Here is a 26,568-nt window from a genome sequence, read left to right on the forward strand (position 1 = left end):
GTGAAGAATCTGGGCTGGGGGGGGTGGTAAAAATCATTATTTCCTAGATTGAAAAATATGGAAGCAGAAAACATCTTTTAAATAATAAAATTGCATGTCCAGTTGGGGCAGATGTGGGGAAAGGGGGGGGGGGCAGGGCAATGTGAGAGTTAATATAGGGTGAATGTCCACTTTAAGCAGTTTAGCTAAATAAACTAGGCATGGCTTACACCAATCAGACCATAAAAATGCTATGTGTTGTCAGCTCAAAACAGGGTATAAGAGCTAAATTCACTTCTGATCTTGCAGGGCCTGTTAAAGGATAAAACACAAAGAAATATGCATGTGTTATTGAGATGTACTGCATTTTTTTTGCCTTGATATACACGTCAATGTATGTAGTATGACAGGAAATGGAGGCCAGATGCACCAAAGAGAATTTATTCTTTTTTTTTTTCTTTTACTGAAAAACTGGAAATCTGAAGGAGCCCACAAGACACTTAGGCTGGGCCTAGCCTTCCCTATCAACATTCTACCTTTACATTGATTAACACCTGATCTTGTTCCCTGGAACCACCAGCACCTTTTTGGCTTTCTTGCCAGGAGCTGTGATTACCACATTTGTTTCCAGACATGTGTTGATCCTTCCTGATAGCTGAAATAATTTTTATTTTGTTAGGATACTGGATTAAATATTGCTTTAATTCACTTTGTTATTGCTTTAATTCAGTTTCTATTTATTGTATATTTCTAAACCTATCTGTGTATTAAGAGACAACAGAAACACAAAACATTATTTCAATTGAAAATGAAACTACTAGGTATCTATTGCTCACTGTTGAGAAACCGATGGTGGCATTCTTTGTGTACATGCTTGTGTCTGTAAAGTACTGCTGATTTTCCATTCTATACCATCACTGTTCCTTGGTAATATTTGCCAAAAAATGCTGTTTCTCTTAAACAGTTTTGCAGAGTTTCAACAGGCAACTACAAGCTACAATAGTCCCTAGTACTAGGTTACCATACACCCAGGGTAACACATTCCTACAACATCATGTTGGTATAGCACAGTGGTTCTCAAACTTTTTCGGTCATGATCCCCTTTGGAAACAGATGAACTTTTATTTCTCCTTAACCCCCGTACACATTTATTGGAAAGGCTGGGCAGCAGGCACAAAGCTACAGACTGTCGTGTGACATCACTCAATGTCAGCTGCCACTAGCTTCCTTATGCTGCATTCATGGGCTATTTTACAGACAAGAAAAACAAGTGCAAAATTCTACGTGAACACTCTATGAATTTGGAGCTATGAGCTGAAAAGGAAAAAATTCTAATTCTTAATACCTTAATTCTCTGACTTGCAGAGTCTAGAACATTGCTTCTGTCTTCTATCTAATACAGTGGTTCTCAACCTTCCTAATGCCGTGACCCTTTAATACAGTTCCTCATGTTGTGGTGACCCCCAACCATAAAATTATTTACCCAGTAATTATAATTCATGAGTGTCGTTTTACCTCCAATACTGCTGCTTTCAACACAGTAGCTGCTTTTAACAAAGTAGCTGCTTTCAATACAGCAGCTGCTTTCTACACAGTAGCTGCTCTTTACACATCGGAAATATGTGTTTTCTGATGGTCTTAGGGGACCCCTGTGAAAGGGTCGTAGACCCCCAAAGGGGTCATGACCCACAGGTTGAGAACCACTGATCTAATAGCATGTGAACACAGCTTACGATGTTAGATGGGTGGTGGGTACATAACAAGAAAAACATTGGAGTCTGTGGCCTTGTCACCTGAAAACACAGTTTTGAACTGCTCAGATTTTTACAGCCTCACAAATCAGGTGAAATATAAGTTCCAATCGAAAAATTCCAGAAAGTGGACAGCAAAAAGATGGTACAAAAGTAGATGAATTATGCACAGTAAAGGACTGCACACTGAAAATAATGGTATAAAGAGGTGGGTTACCATCTGCATAGATGCTGTACCAGATTGTGACAGCCTCTTCATTAGCTATGGCATCCACCTTCACTATGTCCAGCATCATCACAAAACATAGCTTGGAAGGAATACTGGAGCACTTTATTGTTTACTCATTGAAGCATATACCAATTTGATTAGTGCTCACTTCACCATCATAAGGCACAGGAGTCTGGGGCACTTATCACTGTGCAGTCACAGTAATTATGTAGCTCCAAGGGTAATATAACAGTAAGTGTCTCATTCAGTGGCTTCATAAATATAGTGTCATTAGCCTCAGGTTAAACCAGAAGCATGGCAACCCTACATGTGGCATCCACTGCCTCAAACTGTAGGGATTGCCTCCCAAGGGGGTTATGCTCCACAATATGAGAATCACTGGTATACCATAACACTTCTGTACTGCTTAAAAATGAATTCCAGGTACGGCAAATTTTTCATTGTTAAATTGGTCCAGCTTGGACCAATGCAAGTATGTATGTGCCATACCTTTGGGATGCCTGTGGAAGCTGAAAATCACTGTACTTGGCACTGCTACTAGTGATTGCTGCTAGATTCCAGGCCCCATGCCAAGTGGATACACAGCTGCTCACTGATCACAGGAGGTCACCTTCAGAGAACACTTTAAATTTTCTTAATTAATGCAAAGAGATCTCTGACTAGACAAGATGGAGATTGTGATGTCACTGCCCCACCTCTCCAGACTGTCCATTCAGTGAATGCTTTGCATTCATTGAGAAAATGCAGTGTTCCCTGAATGGTGCCCAAGCCAAGCCTAGCTTTCTTTGTTCATAAGGCAGCAGGGTAGGCACACGGACCCGAAAGCTAGTCAAGGTCACTGCAGTAGTGGGACCTACTAGAGTGATTTCCAGTTTCCACGGGGTCTGAAAGGTATGGTGCATACATACTTACATTGGTCAAAGCTGGACAAACATGCAGAAATTGCAATACCTGGAATCCAACTTTATCTCTATTGAGCTGTACTCCAAGAAATGATGTAAGAATACCAAATAAACACTGGCACTGTTGTTCTTGCTGCTTTGGGTAATAAATGTCCAATACATATATACCTGAAAAGTGAGCTGGTTGAATATTCTTGCACCTGAAATGACTGGTATGTGATCAACTAATGCAAATGACTACTTTCTTTGTCTATATCACTACTCACGTCACCCTCATTTTATGACAACATGCAGTACCTAATATCTGGACCTACCCTCTTCAGAAGGTGTGCTGCTTAATGTGTTTGTCTCTGTGCTCTCAGAGTGCTATCTTGCTTTGATGGTCATGGCTCACAATTTTTCTCCCCAAGCAATCAAGGTTCCTTTTTAAATGAGCCTACAGTGGGGAAAATAATGATTTAATCCCCTGCAGATTTTGTACGTTTGTCCACTTACAAAGAAATTAAGAGTCTATAATTTTTATCATAGGTGTATTTTAAATGAATATCAACCAAAAATCCAGAAAAAAATACATGATAAAAATGTTATAAATTGAATTGCAGTACAGTGAGTAAAAAAAATATTTGATCCCCTACCAACCAAAAATAATTTTGGCTCCCACAGACTGGCTGTGAGTAGTTATGTCAACTGAAGTAGGTGCTCCTAACGACACCTTGTTATGTGTATAAAAAAACACCTGTTCACAGAATCTCTTTCTTCAAACCTCACCACATGGGCAAGACAAAAGGGCTCTCAAGGGACATCAGGGACAAGACTAGACCTGCACAAGGCTGGAATAGGCTGCAAGACCAGCAGCAAGGAGCTTTGTGAGAAGACAGTTGTTGGAGCGATTATTCAGAAATGGAAGAAATACAAAATAACCATCAATCGCCCTCGGTCTGGAGCTCCATGCAAGATTTCAGCTCAAAAGGTAAGGGTGATCTTGAGAAAAGTGAGGGAACAGCCCAGAACTACACGGGAGGAGCTTGTGAATGGTCTCAAGGCAGTTGGGACCATAGTCACCAAACAAACCATTGGTAACACAATTTGCCACCATGGATTGAAATCCTGCAACATTCACAAGGTCCCCCTCAAGAAGGTACATACAGGCCCGTCTGAAGCTTCCTAATGAACATCTAAATGATTCAGAGAAGGATTGGGAGAAAGTGCTGTGGTCAGATGAGACCAAAATTGAGCTCTTTGGCATTAACTCGACTCGCCATGTTTGGAGGAAGAAAACTGCTGACTATGACCCTAAGAACACCATCCCTACACTCATGCACAGAGGTGTAAACATTATGCCTTGGGACTGTTTCTGTTCTAAAGGTACAAGCCCACTTTGCTGCATTGAGGGGTCATTGGACGGAGTCATGTATTGTAAAATCTTGGATGAGAACCTTCTTCCCTCAGCCAGAACACTGAAGATGGGTCGTGGATGGGTCTTCCAGCATGACAAAGACTCAAAACATACCACCAAGGCAACAAAAAAGTGACTCAAGAAGAAGCACATTAAGGTCATTGAGTAGCCTAGCCAGTCCACAGACCATAACCCTAAAAAAATGTATGGAGGGAGCTGAAACTTTGAGTTGCCAAGCAACAGCCAAGAAACCTTAAGGATTTTTGAGGAGATCTGTAAAGAAGAGTAGACCAAATTCCCTCCTGAGATGTGTGAAAACCTGGCAACCAACTTCAAGAAACGTCTTACATCTGTGCATGCCAACAAGGGTTTCTACATCAAGTAGTAAATCATGTTTTGCTTGGGGATCAAATACTTTTATTACTCACTAAACTGCAGCTCAATTTACAACATTTGTATTATGTGTTTTTTTCTGGATTTTTGGTTGATATTTTGTCTCTATCATTTAAAATACACATATGGTAAAACCTATAGACCCTTTATTTCTCTGCAAGTGGGCAAACTTACAAAATCTGCAGGGGATCAAATAAATATTTTTCCCACTGTACTCACTTAGAGGTCCCTGATTACCCAAAGATCTAAATATCTGCTCTTATTTCCAGACCAATGAAACTTTAGGAATGTTTCTACCACTTAAGACATTGGATTGTAGAACACATGATGCAGAGGGCTTGTTCTGGAAATTGTGCAGATGCAGTTAAGCAGAAGAGTCATATACATAGTGTGAGCATGTACAGTTGATCCTGTCAGCCACACAAAATCATTACACAACACTGGATACAGACTATTTATGCTATTGTGTACCTGTTAAGTCAACAGCAGGTAAAAGGGAAATGTACTGAGAGAAATATGGAGGTAGCCATTGCTGGCCTTGATCTAGACATTCCTGGTAGAGTGGAAATGGCAATGGCGACTTCTACACACCATAGGATTTGATTGATCACCTTGGGTTGTGATAGGGATGAGTAAATCTAGAACGGAAGTACAACACTGTCATTTTAAAGTCAATTTATTTCAGTGAAACAAAAAGGATGAAAGACTGTACACAAAGCCAATGCATTTTGTGGGCTACAGTCTTGTCATCCTTCATCATGGCTAAGAATAACATTCTTTATATTTTCTTTGTGCTTTTTAACCCTGTTGAAGGGGGCAAGGATACGGCTCCCATATGGAGTTGGCTTTGTGTATAGTCTTTCATATGAGTTTTACATTAGAATAAACATGTAGGACATTAATATCATGATGTAGCACTTCTAGATTTACTCTTCCTTCTAAAATTGTCTGGATTTTCCTGGCTTCAGGGCTTTCTGAGATAAAACAGCCAGGCCAGGAAAGTCAGAGCCAAGTCAGATCTCCTAATCTGTACACATTTTCCAAGTCAGCAACTCAGAAAGTATTAAAAGCATTGAATCATAATGGCACCCATCAATCTAGCATTTTCAGCAATGGTAGCCTCCATGCTTCGTCAGTACATTTTTCCAACAAGTCCTCTGTCAGCAGTATACAACACTTGGGTATTGAAATTTTGCACAGTCCAGGACTGAAATAGCTATTTGAAACATAAAGGTAAAATATTTGTATGTGCCCAGTAATCACAGCGTACTGTCATCTAAAAGGCTTTTCATAAAGTTTTCTTCCCAATCACTGTTTTCTGCAGCAACCTGCCTAAATAAAGCTTGGATTGTGTGTTTTCTCTTTGTATGCCTGCGGAGGGTGTTTTTTTCTGTGAAGCGCACATAGCAAATTTCACATTGATAGGGCTTTTCCCCAGTGTGCACCCTTTGGTGTCTTTGTAGTTCACCAGATTCACGGAACCCTTTGCGACAGATGTTACATAGGAAAGGTCTTGCTCCCGTGTGAATATGCTTGTGGCGTTGCAGGTGAGAAGAGCGTTTAAAGCTTTTTCCACAAACTTTGCATTCAAATGGTTTGCATTCTGAGTGGGTAATACTATGGCGTTCCAGATCGGATACATATAAAAATGACCTGAAGCAGACAGGGCAGTAATGAAGTCTTCTGGATTCCTCTGATGATAGATCATCTAGGTCATCAACATTTCGTAGTGATGAGATTATATCATCTTTGAAAACTGTGTAAGGAATCCCTTGATCATCTATCAACAGGAACTTGCTTTTCTCTGTACAAGATTCATCTTCACTCACTTGAGGCTGGCATCTGAGGCCTTTGGTTTTGGTAATGTATTGTGAAAGGCAATTGTTGACCTTGTCACCTTCTTGCTCTTCCTCAATAGTGTCTGATACGCTCACAATGCCTGATAGATCATTACTGAAAGGTTCTAAACCAGAGCTCATCTCAGGAGAGCAAGGGTCCTCAATTCTGGAATCTAAAGAGACAGGACTATCCTCTATTCCTTGAGATACTTTTGAAACTGTGTTTGAACAATGTAAAGGTTGTGGCAGCTCATCGACAATTTCACAATCATAATCTCTTACTGCCTCAGAGTCATTCTCTATTGTATTCCAAGGAGTTCTGAGTAGTGAATGTGAAATTGGTACTGTAGCTACTTTTATTAGTTCTGTTCCAGCTGTTATCCATTGGGATGTTACATCTTCAGCTACATTTTTGTGATGGATATTATCAAAGTGATTGTATGGAATGTGAAATCTGTCTTCAAATCTAACATCTGGGCTGGCAGAAGGCAAATGTTGCATATAGCAATGAGTGTGAATGTCATTACCAACACATGCTTGCAGATTACTACCATACCGATATGTTGGTAGAGGTACCGGCTTTAGACGTGAGCCATAGGGTTCTCTAACTACCGGTTGGAGAGCATGGGTCCAGGCCTGGTTCCATGGCATATGGTGGCTCAATGGATTTGGTAGGTTAGTCCACTCCTTAGGACACAGCTGATTAACCATCCAAGGCTGATGAAATTGCTTGTTATAGTTTGTAGACTCCATTATTAAGTATTTTTCATACACATTCCATTAGTCTTTACTTACTGGTCTACAACTGTAAATAAAAAGGAAAATATCATTTCATTTGTATACTGCATATCACTACACCTACTACTAAACCTGTTACAAACCTGTGCAATTCTTACTAAACATAATTGAGTGCATGGATAACAAAATATTTAAGCACATGTTAACTTCAGTAAAAAAAAAAAATAAATGAAAAAGATAAGCTGATCCAGAGATATAGGCAGCTGAATTTGTTGTATATGCAAATCTTTTCCTCTAAAAACTGTGTTTGGACACACCACCTTTCACTTTCCAAGACTCCTTGTTAGTCAGTGAGGCCACTCATCAATTCAAAGGCCGTTAGGAGGGTTAGGAGTGGGTATAAGAAAAGGAATGGGGAAAAGTCAAGATCTGCATTTAAATTTAGCTGCATATATGTCTTAATCTGCTTATTGCTTTGATTCGCATTTACTGAAGGTTGTTGGTAATTTCATTTTTTTGTCTTATGGTCAGTTGGAATTGCCTAGTTTTGTGATAGGTTTAGGGTTTAGGTTAAAGCTGATCTGTAGCCATCTAAAATAATATAGAATGTAGCACCACTAGAATCATTTGTTGTCCTCATATTGTTTACCCTTTAATGGCTCAAATTTTTGTTCAAGAATTGTCTCCTTCCAAGTTGTCTGGTTACAGAGCAGTAATTAAGATGCGGTTAGGGTAGAGATTCAGGAGAACATGCTCCATCCACTCAGTAACACCCACTGCATGAACTGTAAATGTAATAATGGTGCTGTGGGTAAGCATTGGAGACATGTTAGTGGCTGTACTTCAATCCACAAAATCATAGCTATTCCTTGTTACTATGCATAGCTGTCAATAAGAAAAATGCAAGTGAATTCCAATACAAATTCACAGACAATAAATACATTTCTAAACATAACTGCTTATCAGAAACATAAATATAATCCACTGTGGTGGCTACAGCTCCACTTTATAACACAGCAATCAATCAGCAACATACAAGGATTAGCAAATTGATTTGTAAATCAAAAGGTAAATTGCGCATTTTTTCATTGCCTGCCTGCATGTTAATTTGTCCAATCTGCAGAGATTCCAATAATTCATGAATCATGACTGCCCAGATTCCTAAACTTTATGAATGAAAAGGCAGATATATGAATAGTTTAATGTTTTTTTTTACTTTTAAGGCCTTCTACCCTACCCAAACAATGTGAAATATCTACCATAAGCAGCTGCTTAAGTTAAATATTGCATGTCTAACTAAATCTTTCTAAATTTAAAAAGATCGACCAGAGTCCCTAATAATATTTATTAATAGATGAAATGTGTAACAAATTAATTAAGAATAGAAACTAATCCATAAGTAACAGTAATATAATGCAAATGTAACAAAAACAAACAAACCATTCTATGTAAATAGTCAATTATAATCCCAACAACAAATTAGGCAGACCCCACAGCTCTCTAAAACTCTACCAGTAATCTCACTAACCAGAAGTCAGAATGGCTTGACCGTACATTCATCCTTCCGACGCATTTCATCCCATGAAGACTTTCTCAAGGGCTGCAACTCTATTAAAAGTTAGAGAGCTGTGAGATCCTCCTGTTTTGTATATGAATATCTGAGTGCAGCGTGCATTACAGCCATATGTGATTCTTCCTGTTTTCTTCGTATACTCTTAATAAATTACTTTTTTAGGTTATATGAAGCTTTTATTTATGTGGTTACAATGATCTAATACATGAAATGGATTGAGATCAGTGAAGGATTCAGCAGAAGGCTTTGCTTGGCTTGCTCATGTGTAGGTTCACAGCAGCATAGACATAAGCTTGACCTTTTTGAAGGGTTCATGGCAGTGGATGCAATCACCTTGGAATACCTGTATTCCAAACATTCACAGTGATGCCTATTTGATCGAAGATTGGTTACAATGTGGATTTATGTGCATGAAGAGACATGTCTTATTGGGACTATAATTGACTATTCACATAAACGTGTTTTGTTACATTTGTATTATATTATTTTTAATTATGGATTTGTTTATATCCTTAAAGGATAAGTTAACTTTTTGGACAAAATAATAAATGCACATTTTTTTTGCAGGTAAAAATATGTGCATTTATTATTTTTGTCCAAAGGAGCCTGGAAAGCATTGCACTAGCTATCAGTAGATCACTGATGCCATGCAGGTCTCCTGCAGACCTGTCAGAATATCTGCTTGCCGTACAGCATATTCAGACTTCTCCCTGTACTATCTGTCAGAGGGAGGGGGGTGGTGGGCACGGTTGCAGCTGCAGCTATGGGAACATGTTACATGTTCCACCCTAAAACTGGGTGGAAGATGTAACATGTTCCCAAAGGTGAAATTATCCTTTAACCATTAGCCGCCCGGCCAATAGCCGTTTGGCGGCTTGAAAAGCGCTGCAGCTTTCCGGGTCCACGCCATTTGGCGTGCTCCCGCACATGCGCCGTTTGCGCTATTGCAGAGCGGCGCAGCAGCGGGATCTGTCACCGCCCGTGCACCTCGGACACGGCCGATGACAGATCCGAGTACCGGCTCCCGTTGCCGGTACCATGTGACCTGCCGCGACCAATCACAGCAGGTCACATGACAGTTGTATACAATGGATGGCTTCATTCATGATGCCATCCATTGTATACTAGTGCCTAGCTGTGAATGGTCACAGCTAATCACATGCACATGTCATGTGATTAGCTGTGACCAAATCACAGCTAAGCACAAAAAAAAAAAAAAAAAAAAAAGCTGAATGAATCGATTTCATTCAGCTAAATGCTTGCTTATAGCAAAGTAATTCTTTGCTATAAGCAAATTGTGTAAAAAAAAAAAAAAAAAAAAAAATACTGATCACTTCCCCAAAGTAGTACAATGTTACTATGGTAACATTGTACTATTTTGGTCATAGTAAAATATGAAAAAAAATCTTAAAAAAAATTAAAAAAAATGTAATAAAAAATTAAATATAATAAAAAAATAAAAAAAAATTAAAAAAAAATATAATTTTTTTTTTTTTTCATACTGTCACCAGTCAGTGTCCCTGTTCACCGCCATGCCAGTTATATGATGACGCTGTACTGCACTGGTGACAGTATGTAAAAAAAAAAATAGTGAAAATAATATTTTTCATTTTTTCATTTTCGGAAAAATTATGACAAAAAAATACAATTTCAAAAAACTCGCCATGCCTCTTATGAAGTACGTCCGACTGTCTACTCAGCAAAAAGGGGTCATTTGGGGATATCTGTACTATTCTGACATTCTTGGACCTCAAGAAATTAGATTGGCTGTCAGTACTTCAGGATTGATCAATATTCAGATCTATACCATAGTTTGTGAACTCTATAACTTTCCTACAAACTAAATAATACATCCTAATTTGGGTTATTTTCACCAAAGACATGTAGCAGAATACATCTCGGCCTAAATTTATGAAGAACAATTATTTATTTGTAAACTTTTATAACAGAAACAAAGAAAAATGTGTTTTTTTTTCAAAATTTTTGGTCTTTTTTTGTTAATTTAGCAAAAAATAAAAACCCCAGCGGTGATTAAATACCACCAAAAGAAAGCTCTAGTTGTGTGAAGAAAATGATAAAATTTTAGTTTGGGTACAATGTTGTATGACTGCGCAATTGTCATTCAAAGTGTGAGAGCGCTGAAACCTGAAAAATGGCCTGGGCAGGAAGGTGTAAAATTGCACGGTATTGAAACGGTTAACTTTATCCTTTTACACATTTTACTTATTGATAAGCATGTTTAGAGACACTTATAGCACTTTCTGAATGTTGATAAATTATATTGCATATCAAAATTTTGCATTGTTCTAATGAGCCAGAGGTTTAAGCTTATTTTTTCAATGCTCTCTATTTGCATCTTTGATGTACATGGCCTTATTGTATGCATACCTCAACAGCTCAAGCTGAAATTTACACTTACCAAGTAACATCCCTTATAGGACATTTCAGTCTGCATTTTCTGTACCCAATGTGGTTCTATACTTAATTGTGGTTTCTTTTTAGCCAGCCTATAATTTTTTGAGAATCCTTTGTTGTGTAATAAATATTTATTTGTAAAACAAAGATTGCATAGATAAAAAAAAAGAAAATAGTTTAAAAACTTAAATTAAAAGACCCAAAATAATTGTTCTCTCCTTTTACTGCAAAGCAGTAGAAAAACCTTAGTGCAGACTCCAAATGACAGGTACACTGGTGTGTATGTTCCCTGCTCTTCAGTGCATAAACTCCATATATATGCCAATATAATCTTTTTAGGTAGGGACCACTGAATGTTTAACGTAAATAAAAAAAGTCTACTTTTTTTTAATGCATACCAGTCATTGCAGGTAATTTTATTGGAGTATTTCCCTTTCGTATTCCAATATAATTCTGGGTTTATATTTTCCATGTACTATATACACTGTTACCTAAAAAGTATATGTGATACTTTAATTATTTATAGACATTGATCCCATAATACTGTGAATATGTGGAATTTCTAAAGAAAATGAAATCATTGGATCATCATCAAAGACAGGCAGTATCCATGAGGAAAGGCCAACAAGCTCAGCAATGAAAACCTACATATTTTTGCTATACAGGTTTCCTTCAAAACTCAGTAGTACAGTGACATGTTACAGAAGTATCTTGACAAAAGGACAAATTACAACAAAGAACTGTTCAAAGAACAAAGACACATGAGGTGCTTTTGGAGGACAGAGGAAGTGTTGGATGGTATTCTTTCCAAAAAGGGTAGCTAAGCTGTAAAATGCCCCACTACATGAAGTAGTTATAGCAAAATTCAAATAGGACAGTTTTAGTGCCTTTGCTACCAATTTGACTCCAATCCGGGTAAGCCAACTGTGACAGATTTACCATTGGATTTTTAGTAGTTTTCTACTCAAAACACACTCTACTTAAAACACGGTACCAGGGGTAAAGTGCACTCACTCTGCCTCTTGTACATACCTATTGGTCCATCACTATGATGGTCTGCTTTACTAACCAATAGGAACATATAGGGTATTCAAGGTTTGACACTACTAGAAATTGCCAAAGTTTTGGCTTGGTGGGTGTTGCCAGTGGCTACTTCAGGTACTGTATATGAAGTCACCTCAAGGTGCCCACACTGTTGACCTGGGAAGGAAACATTGCAGTCCTGTAACAAAATGCATCTGGGTTACTATTCGAGGAGTGGGCAAAATCTTGCTAGTTATATAACTAAAATGACACAATAGGATCATACTGCTGCAGCTGTCATTCCTTGCTTTGTGGATACTTTATTTTCATAAATTACCATAGTGAATAGGATGCATGCTGATGGTTGAGAGATCATTCATTGATTCACTCATAGAAAATGCCCACATGAGATCAAGGTGTTAAATTTGTTTTTCATTAACTTTACAGGTCTGCATTAATAAATTTCTAGATGTCAAAATATACAGCAACCATATATATTTCAAAACCTTTTATAATTAAAAAGCTGTCATTTAGCTCCAGTCAAGTGACTTTTTTCAGGCTGAGAAAATGTCATCAGTTTGCTGCAGGCAAGAAAAAGCATTTCTTTGGTTTCCCTGCTCCCTGTGATCAGACTGCAACATTGTAGTAACAAGTCATACAAGGAAAAGCTGCAGCAGGGGATTATCTGTATCAGGTATTTGTGAACACAGCCAAGAACCACAAAGCCACTGGGATATTACATGATTGTGTCATCTCTGTGTCAGCATCTCAGCCCAAGAAGTATAGTAGGTACTGATCCTGGATACAAAGATGGTTCCATCCTTCTGGGGAAAAAAGCAAATAAAAGCTTTGTGATGAATTTCTGTTAGGAGTAATAAATATCAGAAAGTTTTCACTTAAATAACAAATAACTTAAAAGTAAATAAAAGTTGATAGGAAAACCTTAAGCTGGCCACAGACAGAACAAGATTTGGCTGGTCCAGCAGGCACTGGCGGAATTTCAGTCAGAGTGTGGCCATTCCTGTTCAACAAAAGTTGATCGTTAGATCACCTTCTGTCAACCGAACAAGTTAGAAACCTTTTGTTGATCAGCCACTGATCAGTGTATTTTGATGGTGTCAGGCCCCACTGTCAGGCTACAATGTCCCATCAGTGTGGGGATTCACCCATCCATCTCGCTTGTATAGATGGAGGAATCTTGACCCAGCTGAATGAAAAGAACTACTCATTTATTGTCAACTTTAGGGAAACAGATCCCAATAAAAAGGGGCACATGCTTGAATTCTGTCCAACTTTTAGTATGCTGTCCAAGCCAACAAACAGGCTTTTAAGTGACACTAAAAGCTGCATTACTATTTAGTGTCAATTACCACTGATTTGACTGTTCTGTTCAATTTGGCAGGCAGTGTCACACAAATGTAACAGTAAATTTAAATTACATACAGTGTATTTTAAAATATTTTTTTAAAATATAAATTACAGATGAATACATTAATAAGGTCATGTACCTAAAAAGGTAGTGCTCCGGTCACATAGTGGCTCTTGGCTCTCACGTCTTGCATATGATAACACCAGCTGGGTGCATTATGTTTCAAGCTACATATAAAACATGAAGTTAAGGAATGTGTGTCTTGTTGTTGTATGTGCCCGGCTCCCATGGATCCTCTGTGGCACATCTTCCAGTATCGGTATGATCCACCTTAGTTGTTGGAGTCCACTGCCGTAATATTGAGGGGCAGCTACAACCAATACGGAATCTGGAGGATCCACTTCAGGCAGACAAGATACACCTATGATGGTGCGAGAAATAAAACTCAGTGTCCAGCATAGTGAGGTAGTACACAGGAATAACAGGCGTATTCAAATAAAAACATTTTTTATCCATACACAGAGTGGGGAATAGTTAGAACAGCTGTAGAGAATTATATGGCTGTCTGTGTCCCTGCTGGGGAGATTCACCCTCTCTAGATCCAAAAATGTAAGGCTGCTAGAAAAACAGGTCAGGAACAATGCATCTTTCTCTCCATTCCGAAGAAAAAGAAAACACATGGGCAGGCTGCACAGTGACTGATCAGATGACCGGGAACTAGGAGTCCCAGGTCCCAATCATAAGTCCCACTGTGCCGCATACTCTCAGCACAAACACAGGAATGCATAAATGCAGTCTCACGGATAAAGACCCACTTCCATGAGGTCACATATATGCATACAGTCAGTGGGAAGGGGTTAAGTAAAGAGTTCTATTTTTCTAAAGACCAGTAGTCCATGTGTCATTCTTCTTTTCTGCTTTTGGTAAAAATTTAGACTAATAATATATCCTCTATGACTGTGTTATCCAACAAACCAACTTTTACAAATCCTTATAATGCGCAGATGTAACGGCAGCTGTAATTAAATAAATATAACATTAGATTTCACATAAACAACCAGCGCTAACGTTCAAATATGTGCTACAAATAATAAATACAATGTTGCAAATTCCACAATCTTTTTATGTAAGTGTGGGAGTTATTTCCCAAAACTGCATGGTGTGAAATCTGATGCAGCTCTACATAGAAACCAATCAGCTTCCAGGTTTTAAAGTCAAATCTTAACTGAACAAGCAGAAGTTAGAAGCTGATTGGCTACCATGTACAGCTGTACCAGATTCTGAGTGTTCCAGTTTTAGTAAATCCTCCCCACCGTGTTTCTTTCAATACACAAAGAATTTCCTTGGAAATGGATCCATTACCTTTAACCAGGTGAATTACCACAGCACCGCATGTGTTTTAACTCCATGTCAGAAGTGTCTCAGCTATATTATTCATCACCACCTTCAGAAAAGCTCACTCACCAGAAGGGATGGAACTCAAATTATAAAAGTTTAGAAGCACACGTTCACCATTTTCTCCAGATCTCTTATGAAAAAAATACTCAGCTAGGAATACCCAATTATTTATTAAAATATCTCTTTTCCATCATTCCAACTCCAACACCAACTCCATGAAGTCTCTTGATGTGGGAAGGATATAAACATAAAATACGGTCCTATACTGCTTTATGGGAAAAAAACTGAAAAACGAAATACAAACCATATAATTGTACTTTACACTACATACTGTAAGAGCACTGAGCGCTATGATAAACAGCATGCAAGTATAGAAAGACATGGAAAGTCATCTGCATAGGGTCCAACCACAACATGAAAGCTTTAGCCACCTTGAACTGTATAAGTAGTAAATCCTGGGCTCGTCCTCCTTACAACTTAGGGTAGGAACCATGAACCAGCTCAATGATGTCACCTGCTTAACCTCACCTTATGCATTTTGTTTAATGATTTAAAGGATAGGTTCACCTTTTTAAAAAAATAACATATGCACCTTTTTTTGCAGATAAAAAAATGTTTTGTTTTTTTTTAGGAGCCTGCTGATTATTGTTGCCATGCAGGACTCCTGCAGACTGCCAATGTAAGCTGTCTGCCAGTACATAGTATGGGCAAGCAGTTTCACACTAGCAGGAAGAATCAATGAACTACCAGAGCATTAAACAGCACTTTGGAAGTTCATTGAGAACTACAAGCCAGCAGCCACAAAGGATGTCGGTACTTGTAGTTGATTCATTCTCAGAACCCTGTGAATGAATTGTGTGGCCATGTCGGTGGCCCCCTGTTCTTATCAAAAAGTGATAGCTGGGAATGTCTCCCTGTACTGCTGTCACACAGAGGGCTTGGATCACCGAGCAGCTGCAGGAGCAGAAACATGTTACATGTTCAGCCTTAAAGACAAGTAGAACACATAACAAGTTCCTGAAGGTAAACCTATTCTTTAATAAAGAGCACCAGGATGCTGTTTATCAAGCTTTACTATACATGTTTAGTTTTTTTTAGTAATAAAGCACTGTCACATGTTTACATTCATCCTACATTGAGCAATGAGTTGGAATTGTAATTATAGAAAGAAATCCTTTGGGCAATAATTGGGTATTCCTATCTGAAAGATCAAGAGATAATGGTGAAAATGTGTAGCTGGCCTTCATAATGTGGGCTCCAACCCATCTGATAAGTGGGCCTTTCTGAAGGTGGTGGTCAATAACACAGTTGAAGCACATCTGATGTGTCATTCTGAACACATGTGGCACTGGGGATAATTCACCTAGTTAAAGGTGGTGGATCTATACCATCTCCAAGGACTTTTTTTGTGCGGTGAATGAAACACAGTTGCACAGAAAGATTCATGACCTTGCAACACTGTATTTATTATTTGAAGCACACATTTGAACTTCAGAGCTGGTTGTGTATGAGGATATAATAACAGTTTGGACTATACTTCCTTCCCACTTACACTTCGTGACAGTAAGACATGGAATTATTTAGCGTTTAGGGAACGTTTGGCCCTCCCAAGTGCATTGAAAGTTGCTATATTGTCAATGCAGCATAACTTCCATAGGAATTATCTCTGCTGAGCCTAATTACAGACTTCACCGGGGGACATGTAATATGTAGATAAACACTACTTGCTTCACCTGCCATCTAAACACTGATTGTTTTTGCTATATAACATTTGCACAATTCACTGGAGAATATCTATTCATGTTGCTGTGTTGTGGAATGTGAGCAACATAATAAGTCAACCTAATATCAAACATGTAACACTTTTTGTGTTTTTAAAGATGACCACCAAAGGAAATATCAAGTACCTTTGGGCATGGAGGTGCATTTGGCTTTAGTACACTGTACCGAACACCAAATGACACCACTATAGGTTAATGTGTATAATGTTATGTTGAGAATTAGTGGCAAGGGGTGTGATGGAAGTCTTTTTAGTTCTGTACAATTTTGAACGTATATTTTGACTATGTATAACAAAAGGCAAACAAAATATCAGTTTTCCTAAGATGTTCCCACTGTCTTTACTGCTTTACCCAACATTTTAACATGAACCTTGGTCTACAGAAAAAAAGATAAGTCTTGCACTAACTCAGTAGAGAAGGTACTTCCAAGTGCCTGAAGGTCTAGACTTTCCATAGCATGCCCAGTGAACCCACAATACCATAGCACAGTTGGCTGGAGCTGAAAACCATAATAACTGGTTGCATATCAGTGCACTGCAATTGTTCTCTAATGCAGAGCCTTCTGGGGATGTGAGTGTGTGAACAAGGAATTAGGTTCACATAAGGGAGGGTTTACAGTAGCAATTAGTGTTAAGGGGGTTTATGGGTAATGCTTTCTGTGGTGGTGATACCAGTGCTGATCTGCTTGCGCTCCAAGCAAAGTCATCTTTTCACAAGCATTTACAAAAAAAAGGGAGATTCTCTGCCCAGTAGGCATTGGTCTATTTTGTATCTTTAGTGCCCAGGGGGGAGCCTGCATGAAGTGGGGCTTTATGTGCAACTTAACTGCTTCAAGGTGTTGTTACACCTTGGCCAATAAATAAATTAAAAAAAAATTATATATATATATATATATAAAACAGGCCAAGCACATAAAACCACAACTGAAACAAAATGACACAAGGAACATAAGATATTCATGAATTTCACTTTTCTGTACACTAGGAAATAGTATATGGCATCACTATATATATACCATATTGCCAAACGTATTGGGACACACGTCCTAATCATTGGTTTCAGGTGTTCCAATCACCTCCATGGCCACAGGTGTATAAAATCAAGCACCTAGGCATGCGGACTGCTTCTACAAACATTTGTGAAAGAATGGGTCGCTCTCAGGAGCTCAGTGAATTCAAGCATGGTACAATAAGTCCATCCGTGAAATTTTCTTGCTACTAAATATTCCACAGTCAACTGTTAGTGGTATTATAACAAGGGCTTCTCATACCTTCAGTCTCCACCAGAGGGAATCCTGAAATGTTATTGTTGTTGTTTGCTAAGGGAATTTGGGTTTAATCCAAATGGAGGTTCAACAGTAGTACTTTAACATGACATTTCATTCACACATTCACTCAGACATTACTTTTTCCAGATTAGGTACAGCCTTTGACTTATTTCACAAATAAACCTTCAATACAGGATTCTACCAGTATGACAGAAGGTTACCAGTTTCTATAGAGAGAACACAGCAAATAATGGTTGCTTTCTTTCTAATTGAACATTACATTGTAGCAGAGAGAGGGAACACTAGGCTACTAGGTGTGCTTGTATATGAAGTAGATAGTTCAATGGTTTGTGTAGGGTTTTAAGCAACTTTCTAACATTAAGGACCCTCTTGGGCAATGCTTATAGAACCATGAGAAGAGGGAAGCATGAGAATATTGATACTATTTATTTATTTATATGCAGATCAAAAGCATGTTCTTATTCAGGGATTAAAATATAAACTGTATCATAATATTTTATAATTTAATAGTTCCCGTTTACCCCTTGTTAATATTTTTAGATGTATACTTTGTGTTCTTTTACATACCTACATAGTTAGTCTGGTTGAAAATAGACAAAAGTCCATCTCATTCAACCAATAAAAAGGGGGAAAAATTATACAATCCTACATACACAATTCTACACATCAGTTAATCCAGAGGAAGGGAAAAAAACCCATTAAAGCATGATGCAATTTGCGCCAGCAGGGGGGAAAAAATCCTTCCTGACCCCTCAAGAGGCAATCGGATATTCACTGCATCAACTTTACCCATAAATATTAGTATCCAGTTATATTATGTACATTTAGGAAAGCATCCAGGCCTTTTTTAAAAGTAATCCACTGAACTGTCCAGAACAGCTCTTGAGGGAGTCTATTCCACATTTTCACTGCTGTTACTGTAAAGAGCCTTTCTATATTTGGAGATTAAATCTCTTTTCCTCCAGACATAAAGCGTGCCCCCTTGTCCTCTGTGTTTACCTTAAAGTGAATAGCTCTACACCAAGTTCACTATATAGACCACCTATCTATTTATATATGTTGATCATATCCCCCTTAATCTCCTCTTCTCAAGGGAGAATAAATTCAGTTCCTCTAATCTTTCCTCATAGCTGAGCTCCTCCATGCCTCTTATCAGTTTGGTTGCCCTTCTCTGTACTTTCCCCAGTTCCGTGATATCCTTTTTGTGAATTGGTGCCTAGAACTAAACTACATATTCCAGATGATGTCTTACTAATGATTTGTACAGGGACAAAAGTACATCTCCCTCCGGAGTCTATACCTCTCTTATTATTATTTATTTATTTCAGGTACTTAGGTATATAGCGCCGTCAATTTACGCAGTGCTTTACATATATATATTGTACATTCACATCAATCCCTAACAGGGGTGGACTGACAACTCATGGGGCCCCCGGGCAATAGGGGTTCATGGGGCCCCTGTGTCCTTGCCCAAACTCGAAAAAGCCTATGAAAAAGGTACCAGGGGCATCTCATGGGGCCCCCTACTGACCCTGGGCCCTCGGGCAGTGCCCAAGTTTCCAAATGGTCAGTCCGCCCCTGATCCCTAACCCTCAAGGGGTGTACAATCTAAGGTCCCTAACTCACATTCATACATACACATATTAGGGCCAATTTAGACAGGATCCAATTAACCTACCAGCATGTCTTTGGAGTGTGGGAGGAAACCGGAGTACTCGGAGGAAACCCACGCAGGCACAGGGAGAACATGCAAATGCCAGGCAGGTGGTGCCGTGGCTGGGATTCGAACCAACGACTGTAGTACTGCCAGGAGGAAGTGCTAACCATTTAGCCACTGTGCTGCCCATTTCTTAATACAATACACCCCCCTGTGCAAGGTTTTTCTGACCTCCTCATAAAAAAGAAATCAGATTTGTTTGACAACTTCTGTCTTTCATGAATCCATGCTGTCTGTTGCTTAAAATATTTTTTTCCAGCAAGAACTCATCTATGTGGTCTTTTATTAAACTCTCCAGTATCTTCCCAACTATAGAAATTAAATGAACAGGTCTATAATTACTTGGTAAAGACTTTGACCCCTCATTGACACCACATTGGCCTTATGCCAATGGAGTGGTACTATGCCCGTGGTATTTTTGGTATGTCACAATAAAAAGAAATGAACAAAAACCTTCATCTATTTAATTTGTAAATAACTGTTTATGCTTTGTACTAAAAATTTAATTTTAGTGTCATTAGAAATCAGATAACTAACAGAAAAAAAAAAAATTTTTTTTTCATCTACAGTAATACTAGTTGTTTTTAAACTCATACTGGTAAAACTAGAAGAAAACATTTTGTAATTTGCTTTGTAGCATTTAAATTGCAAAGAAAAAAGAAAGCTTTGCCTATTCTTAAATAAATTATAATAAATTACTTTGATATGTCTCATTTGTGGTAACAGTGCTGAAAGCTGAACATTGGCCTGGGCAGGAAGGGGGTAAATGTGCCCGGTAGGTAAATGGTTAAGGTGCCTTTGTTCTAATTTGTACAATAAAGGTGAAGTTCCTCTTTAGGAATACCTGTCTGATCACTACTACTTCCTCTTGGAAGCCGGCACCAGGAATGTTGGAGTATGTCAGTCACACCTCCTTCCTGCACACCCTCAGGCCTTGCTCTCAATATATGAACATGTGTTGACATGATTATTTTGGCTGACGTGGCTGGAATGTGTTTGCACATGTTACCATTTCCAAATGTATGGTAAACCTGTGCTGAGCAGGGATAGCAAAGCAACAGGTTCACGTTAAAGCCAGACCCCACACCAGCAAATAATCGCCTTCTTCTTTCATTGCCCCACTTCTCCATTTGCTGACAAGTGCAAAAGGGAAAATCCTGGTCTGTCTGGGTATGGGGGAGCATGCGACTCAGTCGCAATCCTCCTACATCACAGTGCTCATGCTTAACAGTGGTGTGCTCAGACAACAGAGCTGCAACATAGGGCCATGGATGAGTCCTCATTGCCTGATGGGGAGAGAGCGAAGGGAAGGCAAGTCTAAGCTGCAGCAGAGGCTCTAGGTTTATCCCATGCTTTTACCCTCAGTCTTCAGGCTGGTCATGTGATACTACAGAGTCCTGCTATTTGCCTTTTCTCTACTGCTGCAAAGATCAGCACTCATAGCGTGTGTTCATTCTTCCAGGTTGAGTGACACTGGGCACCATTTAACTGATGACATCTTGTGGCTAAAAAGAGGTATTGTGGGGAACAGCTCTGGCTTGAAGGTGAGTATTGCAGCCAGATTTAGCCTGTAGTTGGGCTTTAATATGAACCTATTGCCTTACCTTGCATAGGCAATCCTGTAGCATTTTAATATTAACCACTTGGCCTCCTGAGGCTTCACCCCCAACCCCCCCCCCCCTTCCTGACCAGGCCATTTTTTGCATTATGGCGCTGTGTTACTTTAACTGACAATTGCGCGGTCGTGTGACGCTGCACCCAGATGAAATTTACATCCTCTTTTTCCCATGAATAGAGCTTTCTTTCAGTGGTATTTGATCACCTGTGCAGTTTTTATTTTTGTGCTAAAAAAAAAAAAACTTTTGAAAAAAAAAACATTATTTTTGACTTTTTGCTATTAAACATGTTCAGTGACAAAAATTAAAAAAATCAAATTTAGGCATAAATTTAGGCCAAAATGTACTCTGCTGCATGTCTTTGCTAAAAAAAAAAGATCCCAATACGTGTAAATTAATTGGTTTACGTGAAAGTTATAGCGTTTACAAATGGCAGTATATATACTGGGATTTTTTTATTTTTATTTTTACTAGTAATAGCGGCGATCAGCAACTTATAGCGGGACTGCAGTGGGCATTCTGACACTGGGGGGGAACTGACTTGGTGTCACTGACATCCCCAGTGACTGGTGGGCATTGATGAGGAGGCACTGATGCTGCTGCACTGATATGCAACACTGGTGGGCATTGACAGATGGTAATGATGGGACCTGATAGGCGGCACTGAAGGGCACTAATAGGTAGCAATGAAGGGCACTGACTGACGGCACTGATAGGCAGCACTGACTGGTGGCACTATCACAGATTGGCAGCACTGTTGGGCACTTTTGTTGCTGCACTGATAATCAGTGCCCTGATCAGTGCAGATGTCTGCTTTGACCGTTGCCGAGTGCCCTGATTATCAGTGCAGATGTCTGCTTTGACAGTTTCCAGTTACCGGCATTATTTTCCTAATGCTGTGACAGTGTGAGGAAAGTACTGCCAATAACTGGCAAGTGTATTAACATAGTGGTCAGCTTTGATTGGACACAGCTGAACAAGTGACAAAAGGCTGCTGTGATTGGTCTTTTACCATGTCATGTGATCAGCTTTGTCCAAAGGACACAGAGATCACAGACAGCACGGGGTGTGCATAGCTTGGGGCATGTTCTGGGAGGATGTCATATGACGCCCTCCCAGAACTGGACTACCGCGCTGTAGGTAGCCGTCATTCAGCTATAGCTCTGTAGTAAAGTGGTGAAGAGATTTATCATCAGATGATGTACCAGGAAGTAGATGGAGATTGATGGAGTAAAGTCATCTGTCTGCCCCTCCACCTTAGCCAATCAGAGGAAGCCCTGTATTGATTGATGAGACACAAGGCTTCCTGTAATTGGCTGAGCAGCATGCAGTTTTGTTCTGGGAAGACCCTATTCTGCTGCCGGATCACAGCGCTGTATACTGTATGTAGCGCCGGTTTCCTGGTGTTTACGTCTGTTACAGTCTAGTAAGGCATGACCTATTACCTCTCCTTCTTCATCGGAGAATACATGGAGTTGGTATCTTGCATGGACATCATTACTTTCCATATGGGCAGTTCCACCCTGTTGGCTGAAGCTGTGATCTCGGACGTGTCTGTGTATATAACATGGCCTATGGTGAAAGCACCAGATTTACAAGCATTCTGTAATTGGCGCCAAGAGCCAGTCTTGCTTTATTGTATGCATTCTTGGATGGCTCATTTGGACTTGTTCCTAGATAGTATGTAAGAAGTGCTGGATGAAAAGTGAGAACATGCCCTTTATTGAGGGTCAGGATATTGCCATTTGATCCTACAGATAATGCGACTCAAATGCTGGTCAATTCTCTCAAATGCTGGTCTCATATCTATGAACATCCACTAATATCACAGAGGAGGCCAGGTTCAAGTGTTTTTGTTCTGAATAATCATCGGCCAATAATGGTTTGAATGAAGAGCTTGCCGACTGTATAACTACGTTATATGGCAGCAGATCGGCCTCCCTGCGCTTGATCACATACCTAGTACAGCCTGGCTGTGCTGTGATTCGTCACAGCATATGCCAATCACCAGTTCCAGCCCAATGATTGACATCCGGTACCCGGTAATCGGTTCTGAGCTTCTTCCGAACACAGCTCTGTGAATGTAAACAACACAGAGCTGTGTTCAGTGACAAGGGATCTTGTTGTGTTTATTCCCTGCTAAGCAGGGAATGAAAACAAGCAGATCCCCATCAAACACAATCCACATAAACACTTGTTAGGCACACATTTAACCCCTTGATTGCCCTAGATGTTAACCCTTTCCTGCCCAGTGGCGTTAGTACCGTGACAGTGCATATTAATAGCACTGATTACTGTAATAATGTCACTGGTGATGTCAGTGGAAGTTAGGCTGGCCATACATTATACAATTTTCTTGAGAAATTTGCTTTAGATTTACCAAAAACCATATAATATGAGGTCAAACCTAAACAACACTTTTAATTGTATCCAATTAGGCACTACATAGTTGAAGGTAAATCTAAAGGAAATTGGGAAGAAATTGGAAGAAAATTGTATAGTGTATGGCCAGGTTTAGTCAGTTCCCCACAGAGTCAGTTAGTGTCAGATTGCGCGCAGCACTATTGCAGTCCCATCGCAGTCCCATTATTAGTTGCTGATCGCCGCCATTACTAGTATAAAAAAAAATAAATAAATTCCAGGTATCATCCCATAGTTTGTAGACATTATAACTTTCACACAAACCAATCAATATACACTTATTGGGTTGTTTCTTTTTAACCAAAGACATGTAGCAGAACACGTTTTATAGCAAAAAGTAAAAACAAATTTTTTTTTTCAACATTGTCTGCCTTTTTTTCGTTTATATAATAAAATAAAATACTATCAAAAATAAAATACCATCAAAAGACAGCTCTATTAGTGTGAATAAAATGATATACGGTTGTGCCCAAAAGGTTGCATACCCTGGCAGAAGCTGTGAAATTTTGGCATTGATACTGAAAATATACTGATCGTGCCAAAAAAAAATCTTTTATTTAAGGTTAGGGATCATATGAAGCCATTTATTATCACACAGTTTCTTGGTTCCTTTTAAAATTGTAACGATAACAGAAATCACCCAAATGGCTCTGATCAAAAGTTTACCTTCTAAAGTGTGGCCTTGGTACAGACACACAAGATGGCACACACAGGTTAATATGGCAATTAAAGGTGAATTTCCGATATCTGGGCTTTTTAAATTGCAATTAGTGTCTGTTTATAAATAGTCAATGAGTTTGTTAGCTCTTACATGGATGCCCTGTACAGGCTAGAAACTGAGCCAAGGGGAGCAGCAAAGAACTATCAAAAGACCTGTGTAACAAGGTAATGGAACTTTATAAAGATGAAAAAGGATAGAAAAGATATCAAAAGCTTTGAATATGCCAGTCAGTACTGTTCAATCACTTAGGCAGTGGAAAATTTGGGGATCTCTTGATACCATGCCAGGGTCAAGCAGACCAAGAAAGATTGCAGCCACAACTGCCAGAAGAATTGTTCCGGATACAAAGAAAAACCCACATGTAGCCTCAGGAGAAATACAGGCTGCTTTGGAAAAAGGGAGTGGTTGCTTCAAGGAGCACAATACGACAATACTTGGAACAAAAATGGGTTGCATAGTCCAGATGCTAGAAAGAAGCTTTTACTGTGCCAATGCCACAAAAAAGACTAGTTACAATATGCCTGACAACACCTTGACACACCTCACTGGGATTTTTTGTGGCTTAAGGGCCGATTCTCACTATAAAAACACAGTCCTGATGCATTTCTGCATGTGCGTTTTTGGTGCGTTCTGGTGCATTTTTGATACGTTACAGTTAATTTTTTTCCTTCTCTTTTTCTTCAATTTAAATAGGGACATGTGCATTCTGGTGCATTTTTGAGGCGTTTTACCGTGTTCAAGTACAGTTCTGTGCAGGAAAAATGCAACCTGTTCTACTTTTTTTCTGCAAGTGGAACGTACGAGAACTGCAAGCACTGATGTGAACTATGACAACCATATAACCTACTTTCTGTGCGTTTTGGATGCAGAAAAAAAGCAACTGAAACACATGTAGTGTGAACTGGCCCTAAATTTGTGAAAATTAAATAATGGCTGCATTGAGACCTGAGCAGAGCGCTTTTCAGGTGTCATTTTTTTTTTTTTTTAGCTTTTTTGCATATTTTCGCATGCATATACGAGCATTTTAGAAGCAAATTTCAAACGTTTTAAATGTATGTTCAAGCTTCAGGTGTTTTTGTTTCAGCCAATTGAAAGCAGTAGTGGACGGAAACCAGTTCTTACGGGCTACAAAATGTGCAAAAATGCTTGTTTTGGGCGTCTTTATGCGTTCCCATCTAAGTTTATGGATCCAAAATCTCATTGTTCTACCTAAGAAGTAGCTCATGTAACTTTTGGAGCATCAAGCTACAGGCACCTGAGTGTTCATAGGTGAACGGCCGCCATGGACAGTGGGATATAGAGCGTATTTGAGGTACAAGACACTGGGGTGTGACTGGGACCTGCTTCCTTTAGTAAATCGACCCCACTGAGTATTTGTGACGCTTGCATGCGCTTAGATATTGTTGAATGGAGTCATACATACACTACCCAGTGATCGCCAGCGGGTTTTTGTCTTTGTCGCAGTGCTTGTGAAAAATCAATGTGTAATGAGACTTGTTCTATCCAAATGCATGTGATGGATGTCTGGCAGACAAGTGCCATCAGGGAGGTGACAGGTAGGTGCAGTGGGATGAGGCCAGGCATGGCTCCTGTCATTGTCCTGCAGAGGTGGGATCACCAATGATCCATCATACATACCTCTGGGATCAGGAACATTCCGATGGTCGGAAGGCAGTACAGGGGTGACCAGGGGCCGGCCGATCATTCATTCTGCTCTGGATGTCCTTGCTCCCATAGAACAATGGAGAGAAGAGATCCAGCTCCGGAGCACTAGGACCCGCAGGCGTCTGCAGAGGAGGGGGAGCGGAGAGAGAGGGAGCGGAGGGCCGGCCCCGGTCCTAGTGCCTGCGAGCTGCTGCTGTGTCACCGGGAGGAGCCGCTCTTCTCATCCTCTCTACAGCCACAGCCGAGCCACACGAGGACTTGTGATCTCCCTGAACCCAGGCTTCACTGCCAGCAATCCTTCCCTTCTACCATGGCGGCTGGGCACCGTGCACTATGAACTCTGTCCAGTAGGGGG

At 39.6% G+C, this 26,568-nt stretch overlaps 1 protein-coding gene across 2 annotated transcripts; it reads right to left on the reverse strand.

The window, feature by feature from the left end:
• Positions 1 to 404: 404 nt before the first annotated feature.
• On the reverse strand, positions 405 to 26,568 carry LOC149441725 (uncharacterized). Of its 2 annotated transcripts, none has more exons than XM_089656980.1 (3): positions 26,187 to 26,568; positions 13,746 to 14,027; positions 405 to 7,293 (listed from the first exon to the last, which is right to left on the reverse strand). In XM_089656980.1, exon 3 carries the CDS (start codon positions 7,239 to 7,241, stop codon positions 5,910 to 5,912), a length of 1,332 nt encoding a protein of 443 aa, XP_089513106.1. In that variant the 5' UTR covers positions 7,242 to 7,293; positions 13,746 to 14,027; positions 26,187 to 26,568; the 3' UTR covers positions 405 to 5,909. The 2 variants fall into 2 exon arrangements, 1 of the variants encoding a protein (XP_089513106.1); XR_016307302.1 differs by lacking the exon at positions 405 to 7,293 and adding an exon at positions 11,571 to 13,061 and having other exon boundaries at positions 26,187 to 26,542.

Source organism: Staurois parvus, unplaced genomic scaffold (genome assembly GCF_062004578.1).
Source record: "Staurois parvus isolate SC_StPar_1 unplaced genomic scaffold, SC_StPar_1.0 ptg000953l, whole genome shotgun sequence".
NCBI classification, from domain to species: domain Eukaryota; kingdom Metazoa; phylum Chordata; class Amphibia; order Anura; family Ranidae; genus Staurois; species Staurois parvus.